Raw genomic sequence first — 13,201 nt, forward strand, 5'->3', positions numbered from 1 at the left:
TCCTAATCAATGCAATGTACGCAGTAATAGATAATAAAGCATATTCTTGCTGGGGTGCCTTCCTTGGTAGAGCCCTACGATCCAACTCCAACTTCGTCAGGTACAACAGCACAACAGTGCAAAGACATACATACATTTAAATACCCACCAGATATCCCCCACCCCCCACACACATTGATTGCGCCAAAAGGACTCACCTGCTGAGACGCCATACAACACCAAGCCGATACCGCAAGTCATCAGAGCCCCTGATCAGCTGTGTGTAAAAGCGCCTGGGGGACTGGAAGTGGTCATATGCCGGCCGGGGAAGCTCAAGCTGAGTCCTTGGTTGCGCTACTTAGCAACCACATAAACAAATATACGAAACAGCAACTGTATTCAAACGGGCAGATAGCCTAAGCCAACAGACTGTTGCTTACTCTCTCAAAAAATGTGCTATTTAGCACTGATGAATTTTAACTGTATTTAACTGTTGAAATGCTACTGTATGCTATAATGCTCAATCTGCCGCAGTGTAGTAAAGATTTTTTGCATCATAACAAACAAATCTCAGCAGGTGAGTCCTTTTGGCGCAAGCAATGTGTGTTGGGGGTGGGGGATATCTGGTGGGTATTTAAATGTATGGTACTTGTTTCCTTTTTAATTGTATTGATCGGGGCCGCAAAAATCGCGTCGATCGCATCGCATGTCAACCAAATCGCATGCGATGCGATCAACGCGATCGACCCGATTTTTACATTGTAATCAATGTAAAATGTTCCCTGAGACCCCAATTTTACATTAATTTCAATGCAAAAAGCCCCAAAACTCCCCATTTAGATAGACCCCCCCCCTGATGGGTGAAATGGCCCTCCATTGTTAACGCCACCCCACTATTGACGCCAACCCGAAGCGCGGCGAGCGCAGCGAGCCCGTGAGGGGCGGTGGTACGCGTCCTCCGACCTTTTCATACCCCCACTATCCAGGGCTGGCGCCACCACTAGGCACCCTTAGGCATTTGCCTAGGGCGCCGGCCACTGGAGGGCGGAAGTTGGAGCAGCTGTCCCCCCCTCCACCCCTGTCGCCGCCGCATCGCCCATCGCCGCCCCCCGTGGAGTGACACGCCAGGATGGGGTGAGTCCGCAAGAGCATTCAAACACCCCCCCCATCGTGTACCAGCTGCCCGACACCCCCCTACCCCAGCTACTAGCCGGGTCCGACGCATGCCCGGCACCCCCCTCCATGTAGCGGCCGCCTTGACGCACGCCCGGCACCCGTTCCCCCTCCTCCCCCCTCACCCGGTCCTCCGTGGACCGGGTGAGCGCCTGGGCGCCCCCCCCCCCCCGCCTGGGGCGCTCAGGTGGCTTGCACCTGCCCTGCCACTATCCACATCAGCGTGGAGTTGATTTTATACAGTGTGGCGAGCGCAGCGAGCCCCCGAGCCCAAAGCGTGGCGAGCGAACGCGCATTAATTCACAGGTATACGCGTCCGCTCGCCACGCTTCGGGCTCGATGGCTCGCTGCGCTCGCCACACTCTATAAAATCAACTCCACGCCGACGTGGATAGTAGGGGTATGAAAATGTCGGAGGACGCGTACCGCCGCCCCTCGCGGGCTCGCTGCACTCGCCACACTTCGGGTTGGCGTCAATAGTGGGGTGGTGTTAACAATGGGGGCCATTAACCATACTTAATACCTATGATGGAGTATATACAATGAGAAATTGGCCATATTGGCCCTTTTCCCATTGTACCCATATGTAAAATCGGGTTGATCGCGTCCATCGCATCGGATGCCATTATAATGGCATGCGGCCCACGCGATCAACGTGATTTTAACTTTAAAACTAATTTAATATTGTTCTCTATGGGAATATCGCGTTGATCGCGTCGGTCGCATCGCGGCCCTTTATAATGGGCCGCGATGGATGCGATCAACGCGATTTTTTCTTTACCGGCAAATTAAGCTGGTAACTGACAGAAAATCGAGTCGATCGCGTCGATCGCATGCCTTAAGTACCTTAACTTAAGGCATGCGATCAACCCCAGGGGCGGGCTGGGCCAGGGGGCAGGGTGCCATGTGCCCCCCAGGCCACTCTAACAGCCACTGTTGCGGGCTGCCTTCTATGTAAAATCCTGTAGGCAGCACCGCGGCTACAGGAACTCCTCCTGTAGGCAGCACCGCAGCTACAGGAACATAGCTGCCTCCTGGATGAGGACATGCGCACCAGCCTGGGCTGTTCATGATGACGTCACTGCTGCTTCAGATACTCAGAGCCGCGGTGCCACTGCCGGAAACTTCAGCAAAGCAGGGCAGAGGGAGCCGCAGCAATGGAGCATGGTCCCGGGCCTATGAAAGGCAGGTGACTGTCACTATGTTCTGGGTGTTGTAATGGGGGCGGGGGTGCTTGTCACTATGTTCTGGGTGTTATAATGGGGGGCAGGGGAGCTGCCTGTGTAGTCCTGGTGTAATTATACAGGGGGAGCAGCCTGTGGTGTCCTGCCAAGACCCCACAGGCTGCTCCCCCTGTATAATTATACCCTGACAGTCTTGGTACATTTATACAGGAGGAGCAGCCTGTGGTGTCCTGGCATAATTATACAGGAGGAGCAGCCTGTGGTGTCCTGGTGTAATTATACAGGGGGAGCAGCCTGTGGTGTCCTGCCAAGACCCCACAGTCTGCTCCCCCTGTATAATTATACCCGGACAGTCTTGGTACAATTATAGAGGAGGAGCAGCCTGTGGTGTCCTGATATAATTATACAGAGGGAGCAGCCTGTGGTGTCCTGTTCTCTTTATATAGGGGGATAGGGGGCAGCCTGTGGTGTCTGTTCATTTTATGCAGGGGAGCAGCCTGTGGTGTCTTCTTGTTGTTATGCGGGGGAGCACCCTTTGGCGTAAGGTATAATTATACAGGGGGAGCAGCCTGTGGTGTCCTGGTATAATTATACAGAGGGAGCAGCCTGTGGTGTCCTATTCTGTTATTTTAATGCAAGGGGGCAGCCTGTGGTGTCCTGTTATTGTTATTATACTGAGGAGCAGCCTGCGGTGTCCTAATATTGTACAGGGGAGCAGTCTGTGGTGTCCTGTTATTATACAGGGCATCAGTCTGTGGTGTCCTGTTATTATACAGGGGGAGCATCCTGTTGTGTCCTGTTATTATACAGGGCATCAGTCTGTGGTGTCCTGTTATTATACAGGGGGAGTAGCCTGTTGTGTCCTGTTATTATACAGGGGGAGCAGCCTGTGGTCAATGTTCCCTCTAATTTTATGAAGACTGTGTGCGGCAAAAGATTTTGGCTGTGCAACTTTGGAAGGAATTTTTTATTTTTGTGCGTCACTTCTATAAATAACTGGAAAATTACGTTCAGCATTTGTGTTAACTTTTCAACATTTAGACATTCAAAACACAGCACACAATGTAGTTAATGGGTGAAACACAGCACTCTGTTGTAATGTCTGTGCGCATTCTCCTTGAGTTGTGTGCGCGCGCGCACACGCGCACAGCTTATAGGGAACACTGCCTGTGGTGTTGTTGTTATCTTTTTTTTTAAATACATATTTTTTTACCAAAAAACCTCCATTTTAATGATGCACTTACTTATGGGCCAGTGCTCTGGACTTGCCCCCCAGGCTAAAGTTGCCAGCCAGCCCCTGATCAACCATGACGGTCGCCGTGCTAGGAAACAAGTACCAAATGTATGTATGTCTTTGCACTGTTGTGCTGCTGTCCCTGACGCAGGGAGGAACCCCAAAACTGTCAGACAAATAAAGGACCTATTTAAGTCTGAGTGAGTGCCGTCTGTCTGGAGTTATATATATATATATATATATATATATATATTATATATATTATATATATATACTAGCTTGATCTGCCCGGCACTAACTGAAATATAACAACTGCCTTGGGTGCTGGATGAATGATGGATATGAGGTGACGCATACACTGGCAGCGGCTCTCCCAGGACTTTTCAAAGTGTTTTCTTATTGATATTGATAGATATTGATAGATATAGATTGACATTAAAACACTTGGAAAAGTCCTTGGAGTGCAGCTGCCTGTGCAACACCCCCCCCCCCCCGCCCCCCCCGAGGGTATAAATATATCTATACCCTCCCTGGGCAAACCCTATTCGCTTTAGTGCCACCATCTTACCTGATATATATACTGTAGTTAACGTAAAAACGTTACATAATTAATCTTCTTCACCACAGAGGGCTCTGGACAAACTGTAATCTACTAAGATTGCAATGCTGAAACTTCATGTCTCAAATGCCTGCTCTATCCACAATATTTGATTGATGCATAATTCTGCCATAGCTTTTATTAGACAAAATGTTGCTTTTATTTTGGAATAGGAATTATCTTTTATCATATTACTACATTTTGCAAAGTTATGCATAGTTTATTTTACTTTTAATGCAGAGGTTCCCAAACGTGATACTCAAGGCACCCTAACGGTTCAGGTTTTAAGTACTGTATATACTGAACAAAGAGTGGCCGTGAACTACTAAATATATTAGGGGCCAATCTATATAAGGAAATGTCAAACACCCTTTTTTCTACTAGAAAGGAATCTAGGACGAGAGGGCACGAGTTTAGATTAGAAGAAAAAAGATTTTGTTCATCTAGAAGAAAAAAATTCTTTACAGTCAGAGCAGTCAAACTTTGGAACTCTCTTCCTGGAGAAGTGGTGTCGGCAGACACTATAAATACGTTTAAAATAAGGTTGGATAAACCTTTATTGGTTAAAAACATCCATGGGTGCAAATAAGTAACAAAATCTGTCTTAAAAATCTCAGAACATACTATACAACAAGGGATAAGCTTCAGTACTATAAGCATAGGTTGAACTAGATGGACGCAAGTCTTTATTCAGCCTCACCTACTATGTAACTATGTAACTATATCCATGCTTGGCCACAGGTGATTCACCTCAGTCAATTTGATTTAATCAGCTGTGCTGAGCTATGAATATCTTAAAAACCTGGACCATTAGGCTGGTTTCACACACTCCGGCTCCTGCCAGACGGCGAAAACCCGTACGGCCAGGAAGCCGTGCAGCACACACTAGTTTATCATGAAGGGGATGGCCACAGCCCGGCAGCCGTCCCTTCCAGTGGCGGGATCCGGCTGCAGCCATGCGGCCGGGCCGTGGCCGTCCCGTGTGAATAGACACAATAGTGTCCATTCACAACTAATGTGTGCAGCACGGCTCCCTGGCCATGCAGGATTTCACCGTCCGGCAGGAGCCGGAGTGTATGAAACCAGCCTCAGGGTGTCTTGAGAACCATGTTTGGGATCTCTTTCTTAATGTATCATATATATATTTAAGAACACTTTAACACCTTTTTTACCTGCAACAAGAAACAGAACCCCACCGGAAACAGCAATTCTGTTCTTAATGATGGGATTACTGTCACCTACTTTTGTACATTTCATTCCAACAACACTGATGATGATACCAATGAATCCCAGCAGCATTGCAACCACCATGATGGCTCGCGTGGCCTGGATTTGAACTGCAAAAGAAAGACACAGTTTTACACAAATTCATGTACCATCTTCTAACAAGGATACTGTTATTTACTAATGGCTTGAGAAACAGTATCTATTAAATAATATACTATTGTGTCTGTCTAGCTCATGCTCAACACAGCAGAGGGGTGTGGATCATAGGGTCAAAACAGTAATTAGATTAACTGTGTAAAAATGTCGACAAGCACAAGGTTGACATGGGAAAAGAGTTGAAAAGGAAAAGGTTGAAACGTGAAAAGGTCTGCATGATTTTTTCTAGATTTTTTGGTTAATGTGAACACCTGAGCATGTGGACCCATGAACTGTGTACTGTGTTCCCTCGCTTCGCTCGCCATGCTTTGGGTCAGGTGCCTTGCACCGCTATCACTGCAGTTGGCACACTTTACCATCCAGGTGGACTACAGTTGGGAATGAGAACTTTCCTCTCTCCTTTTTCCAGGGGATTTAACCCAAAAAAAGAGGGAGAAACACTATGGTATAATATTGCAAAATAAAAGAAGTCTCTATTATCCAAAAAATATGTGCCTCGTACCAATCAGATGTGTCTACTCAGATTAGCAGACATGTGAGCTCAAATGGAGGGACTTAGATCGTCACCGAATGATCCTTCTCTTCCCTTCTCCTTTAAATATGGTCACTCAAAAAAAGGGATAGGAAAACACAATAGTGCAATACCTTTTTTTTTTTTTTTTAAAGCATAAAATTAAACAATCAGACTTAGAATCAAAAGACTCTCACCATGTGGTTTTGTCCACAAGAAATGCAGACAAAATTGCGCATGTATGTATTTTTCAAGGTGAAAATGATACATCCAGTATCGAAACCGGTCGGTTTGGGAAGGCAGAGGACATTTTCTAAGGACCCCCATTGTGGACCAGCACCCAGGGACGCCTGTTTAGGTTAACATGGTAAGAGTCTTTTGATTCTAAATCTGATTGTTTAATTTTATGCTTTTTAAAAAAATAAAAAAAAGGTATTGCACTATTGTGTTTTCCTATCCCCTTTTTTTGAGTGACCATACTTAAAGGAGAAGGGAAGAGAAGGATCATTCGGTGACGAACTAAGTCCCTCCATTTGAGCTCACATGTCTGCTAATCTAAGTAGACACATCTGATTGGTACGAGGCACATATTTTTTGGATAATAGAGACTTCTTTTATGTTGCAATATTATACCATTGTGTTTCTCCCTCTTTTTTTGGGTTAAATCCCCTGGAAAAAGGAGAGAGGAAAGTTTACATCCAGCGCCCAGGGAGCTGTTTGATTACTCTTGTATTTGGTATTGTATGTTTTGAAGTGGTTCTTCATATAATCAGTACGGCACCCAGAGCTGCTTATAAGTGCACGGTAGATTGGTTTTAATCCAAACTCCGGTACTTGTTTCCTAGCACGGCCACAATCTTATGGATCGTGTACCTTTAAGTTAAGGTACACGATCCACACGATGGACCCGATTTCCTTTGAAATCAGGTCCATTTTGCCGGCTAGGACACAATATCGGGGGCATCGCGTCGGTCGGGACCATTAACATAGGTCCCGACGCGACTGACGCGATGCCCCCGATTTTTCCATAGGCTTCAATGTTAAAAAATATTTTAACATTGAAATCGTGTCGGGAAAGGTAAAATATCGGGGGCATCGCGTCGGTCGGGACCATTAACATTGGTCCCGACGCGATGCCCCCGATTTTTCCATAGGCTTCAATGTTAAAATATTTTTTAACATTGAAATCGTGAGAAAATGTGAAAAATGTGAAATGGGCCAATATGACCCATTTCACATTATAGATGTCCCCGTCGTCACCCCACGATAGACGCCAACCCGAAGCGTGGCGAGCGTAGCGAGCCCGCGAGGGGCGGCGGTGCGTGTCCTCCGACCTTTTCATTCCCCTACTATCCACGTCGGCGTGGAGTTGAGAATAGAATAGTGTGGCAAGCGCAGCGAGCCACCGAGCCCGAAGCGTGGCGAGCGGACGTGTATAACTTCACAGGTATACGCGTCCCCTCGCGGGGCTCGCTGCGCTCGCCACGCTTCGGGCTCGGTGGCTCGCTGCGCTCGCCACACTATTCTATTCTCAACTCCACGCCGACGTGGATAGTAGGGGAATGAAAAGGTCAGGGGACGCGCACCGCCGCCCCTCGCGGGCTCGCTGCACTTGCCACGCTTCGGGTTGGCGTCCTGCGTGGGGTGGGGTTTACGCCGTTAAATTTGGGGGGGTTGGGAATATTTTACATTGAATCCAATGTAAAATCGGGTCCCAGGGACCCGATTTACATTTCATTCAATCAAAAAATCGGGTCGAAAATCGGTCGGTCGCGTCGATCGCATCGACCCGATTTTTCCGACACGACCACCCCGATGTAAATCGGTGTGGCCGTGCTAGGAAACAAGTACCCAAACTCCTACTACAGTAAGAAATGTGAAAAACTCATGGCAGCTTTTTCATGTGTAGACCAGCAAAAAGTATACCTGTTGCCAATAGTGGTCACCCTAATACATAGTCTGGTTCTTGCAGAAAACAAGCACATGGCCCCTGCTGACATCTCCAACAATCAGCCAGTATTAGACATGGGAAGACATAGGAGATAAGCTGCATTCCCCACCAGCGCCCCTTTTTTAATATATTTTTAATATATATTTTTTGCAATAAAGACATAGGAGAGGCTTGAGACCTGCTCACGGCCTCATAACTCCGGGGGGGGGGGGGGGGGGGGGGGGTGTGATTGTGGAGACAATAGGGTGAGACAAGGGAAAGAGAGGAGATGAAGACAGGAGAGAGGGAAAAACAGGATAGGAGATAGGATGATGGAGGAGGAGAGAGGACAAAACATATCCCTGCAGGGATGGGATATCTTTTGCCAGGAATGACACACTCAAATTCTACTGTAGTTTAGCATTAAAATGTATAATAAATACTGTAGCAAACAAGCAAACACAAAATAATGACAATGATCAAAATTATTACAAAATCATTCACTCTTTTGGATACATTTTTTAAATGCAATAGATTAAGGTACCCTTTTATATCAATCTGAATTTAAAATCCTAGAGAGTGAGCAGGGAAAGAACAATTTACTAAAAACCATTTCAATTACTCAAGACCAGGGCTGCCATCAGGATATTTGTGGCCCGGGACTCATTTCCAGTCCAGCACCCCCCTCCTCACTTGACTTACCGTAACTTCCCCCATCTCCTCTGATGCTGAGCTGCTGCCTGGAGGTCCCAGAGTGCAGACTTCTTCAACTCAGGATGCCAGCGGCCAATTAAAATGCAGCACCGACTGGTGAGCCAATCAGAGCTCGTGTACAGCAGCCGTTGCCGTCCAGGGTTGAATAAGCCTGCGCTCCGGGACCTGCTTTGTTCAGCGCACTGAGCACAGCGCAGCAGAGGCAGGTGGGGGGGGTTGAGGTGGGCAAAATTAGCTGCCCGAGCCTTTCCAGAGGCCAGGCCCGGGACAGCTGTACCCACAGCCCCCTCCTATTGGCTGCCCTGCTCAAGACCTGACAGCACAGCAGAATATCACATATTAGTGCAACAATCTTGTGTAAACAGGAAGTGTCGATGGTGCTGATGTGGGGAAGGGAATGGAGGCAGCAGGAAGTCATTAACTGAGAGTTATTTATTCGAAAGGACAGGGTCTCTTAGCAACATAATGTATATCAGGAAACAAGGGAACATAAGGATACATGTGACATACAGTATACTGTATCATGTTGGGAGAAGGGGAAAGGAGGCCGCCACAGACATGGAATTTGACTCCATTGTACCTAGGTATCTTCAATTTGTATTATGTACTGAGCACCCCAACACCTGAAACCACTGTATGACAAGTTCTATATTGTGTCAAGTCCCAGTTATATAGTGTAGGGTAGCTTGGCTGGATGAAAGAAATATGGGACTTGATTCATCTGACTGACAAAGTAGGCATGCCCCCAGCTGCAATATAGTCTGTTGTGCTGCTATCTCCCCTCCCTCAGGGACAAATTGACTGTGGTGTCACCATCATCCTAAGCCCATGGGCTAAATAGCACAGCTCTAGGCGCCAGTAGTCCAGCCAGTTGGGAAAAATCTCCATCCACTTCCCCAAGTTCTGTTCACCCTCACCTCTTTTGTTTATTTATTAAAAGTTATTTATATAGCACATACATATTCCGCAGCACTTTACAGATTAAAGTTGAATATTCACATCAGTCCTTGTCCCAGTGGAGTTTACAATCTATATTCTCTAACACATATGCACGCACACAAATTCATTCTAGGGTTAATTTTGTTGGGCATCAATTAACCTACCAGTATATTTTTGGAATGTGAGAGGAAACTGTTGTACCCAGAGGAAACCCAAGCAAACTACACACAGTTAGGACCATGGTGGGAATCAAACCCTATGGAGGGTATTTAATGTAGAGTCACGACTGTCGGGCTGGCCCGACAGCCGTGACCCTGTCCCATTCTCGGCTGGATGAACAGGGAGTTTGCAGGCAGGATTCAATGTCCTGCCTGCCCAGCGCTGAAAAAAGGGTGTGACCACGAAAAGTAGCCGGAAAATGCTGAGCTGCGGCCGGGAGCTTGTTGATTCCCAGCCGTTCTCGACAGAACGTGCTCGACTGCTTGTGAAGTCGGGCACGTTCTGCCAAGATCCCTGTTCAATGCTGTCGTGGGAAGACCATTGGGAATGGCTGAGGGAGATTAAATATCCCCTATAACCTCAGTGCTGTGAGGCAGTAATACTAGCCATTACACTGTCTAGCTGTAGCCCCACAGTATCTCCCCAGCTCTATAAAGCAGCCCCCCTTCTGGAGCTCTCTCAAATCAGCCCCCTTCTGTCTGTCCAGCTAGCTCTCTTCTTTCTCTCCAGCCTTCCACTTTCTGGGCCAGATATATCAAGCTTCAAAAAGTAATAAAATGGAGAGTGATGAAAAGCCAGCTCCTATCTGTCACGCTGCAGGCTAGATTTATACTGAAATAAGCCTTGGCTTTCAGTCAGGCAGTATTCATGAGGTATATACTGGACTGGTTTCAGGGAACTAGTTTTTATAGACATGAGTCTCTGGAGGGGGATATAGTGAAGCCATTCTCTCTAGCAGGCTTACTCCACGTTCCGTGAGCTAAATTGCCACAGCAGGTTAAGGAAAATGTCTTGTTTTTAGATACATATTCTGCATGGATAAATATCAATAAGAAACTGGGTCGATATTTCCAGAACACTAAGTAGGCTATGATCTGGGGAAACCCTGACTTTACTCCTGGGCTGTCGAAGATAGGATACGACAGGTGGACGAAACAGGGCATTATGGCAGTCAAGGATGTGTTTGATCCTTGAGGTCAGCTACTTTCTTTTCAAGACTTGGCGACCAAATATTCCCTACCAAATAGGGACTTTTATATGTACCTCCAAGTCAGACATTTCATACAGTCAAAAAAAGGCCCTATGTTACATCCTGGGAAACAGGATGTGTTGAAATCAGTGTTTAGTCTTAGCACCACAGGGCCCTTTAGAATAAGATATTTGTATGCTGATATTATCCCGTCTACTCCAGATGCAGTCTGGACTGAAATGATACCTAAATGGCAAATGGATATCCCAGGGGTGACCTCAATGGAAATATTGCTAAAACATATGGAAAAAACCTTGAAAGTATTACATTCCGCTATGTTGCAAGAAGGACACATCAAAACATTGCACAGAGCTTATATTTCACAAGCTGAGAGGAAATATTTTGTCCCATGGGGAAATAGGTATATGTCTAAAATGTAAGGGCTCTAACGCCACATTTTTCCCATCATATGTGGGAATGTGGGAAGATTAGAAAGTTATGGGACAAGGTGATGATGTTTATAAATAACACATGTAGGGTAAACCTTATTAAAGATCCTCTAGCCATGTTGTGTGCAAATTTCTCCAATTGGAATATACACGGATGGAAAACTGAATTGTTCCCATTCCTAACTCTGGCCCTTATTCTGATCGGTGCGGATATTCCCGAATTCTTACGGTGCGGTCCGCACGCCACGCTGTGCGGCAGCGTGCGGCCATCGTCCGTAGAAACGCCCACGTGTCCTCCGCATTCGGACGGACTCACTCTGTAAGAACAGGGCGTGTTTACGGACGACATACAAACCATGCGTGTGCGGTGGACACACTCAGATTCTGCACGGTATTACAGAGTATGCCCGGTGATACCGCATCCGAATGGATGGCAAGCGGGGCGTCCGCACGGAAGCGGAGTATTTACGCAAAACTACCCACTATTATGTCTATTCTGCAATACATCACATGACCCACTTATTCAATTACCTATCCTCATAAAAAAACGTTTATTTGTAATTGGAATCAATTACATGCCAATATATCCTTACAACCATGCCTAACACATCCATTGCACACATTAACCCTTACATCAATTGAAGTGCAATGGTTTGTATTTGTCCCTGTGTAAAATATTATAAACAATCTACACATATACTGTTTAATGTGCAAAGAAAACCAACAACTTCGAACTTGCATAAAATATTTATTTTGATAACAGTTAAACATTTAAATATAAAACAATAAAAAAATAACATTAAAGTAGCAAGTCCCTAAGGTCCTGCAGGTCTGCAATTAGTAGCTGCAAATGGTGGCCCATCCGCATGAGGGCCCCACGAACACCCTCATCTGCTTGTGTTGTGGCATCTGTGGGCATGTCAAAGGGGCAAAAATTAGTCATGATATTCATGCATACATTTCACATACTGCTACATAAATCGCAGAAATGCAGGGTGACATGTATGTATGTATATATATATATATATATATATATATATATATATATATATATATATGTAGAGAGATAGAGACACACATAGATAAATATATATGACACATACATATATACATACATGCAAACTTATTTAATTAATACTGTGTTTTTGTCCCTCTACCCTTTACTCTGCAGAAGACATAACAGTCATAGTGTTTCTTCTGATTCACAACCCACCCATGAGTAACCAATGACAAGCATGTCATGTCCTCCGTCAATAACAACTTGTCACAATCTCCTCAGTATAAGTTCAGTGATGGTTCGTGGCATGGGAGTTATGCAAATGTCAGGAATGCACAGTACACATCCTCAAAATCATAATTCAGTCTAAACCAACCTACAATTCTGTGAGGGGAAAAAAACAATCTGAACCACAGGGGGTGTTTAGGTAGAGGAGGCTCCAGGGACACTGTCAACTTGTGACTCCATTCCAAGGTAGGCCGGGCCATACTCCATTTATAGCATACATCATATCGTTTATAAATATCATTCACCTAAAACATATATTCAGCTATATGATGGGACAGATTCTACGCTTGCAGCAGGTGAATTTAATCCAAAAATGATACACTCATCCCTTTACTCCAGGATCCTGTTTAACTACAACGGTTATGTGGCAGTCAAAATGGAGCTCCAAGCCATCCCACAAACCTGTGTAATTAAGAGGTGTCCTGGATGAAAGGGATGCCTTGGACACCCCATCTAACCCGTACCTGTATCTGTAGCTACCCACTTTGTGTTATGTATTAATAGTATTGTAACAAAATTTATCCTCACCAGTGCTACATAACAAATACCAGTACAACTAATTTATGAATGATGCATTATGTATACATACCGATCTGTTCTGCCTCCACCGCCTCACACGCCTCCTCCCCCTCT

General features: G+C 45.8%; 1 protein-coding gene across 1 annotated transcript in view; it reads right to left on the reverse strand.

Moving 5' to 3' along the window:
- The window catches only part of CLDN19 (claudin 19), a 71,706-nt gene that overhangs the window by 34,215 nt on the left and 24,290 nt on the right, over nt 1–13,201 (reverse strand). The window contains exon 2 of the mRNA XM_083162778.1: nt 5,341–5,505. Coding sequence (XP_083018904.1) covers nt 5,341–5,505 — 165 coding nt within the window. The remainder of the gene's footprint in view (nt 1–5,340; nt 5,506–13,201) is intronic.

This window comes from Crinia signifera, chromosome 19, assembly GCF_055691185.1.
Source record: "Crinia signifera chromosome 19, ASM5569118v1, whole genome shotgun sequence".
In the NCBI taxonomy this organism is placed as follows: Eukaryota; Metazoa; Chordata; class Amphibia; order Anura; family Myobatrachidae; genus Crinia; species Crinia signifera.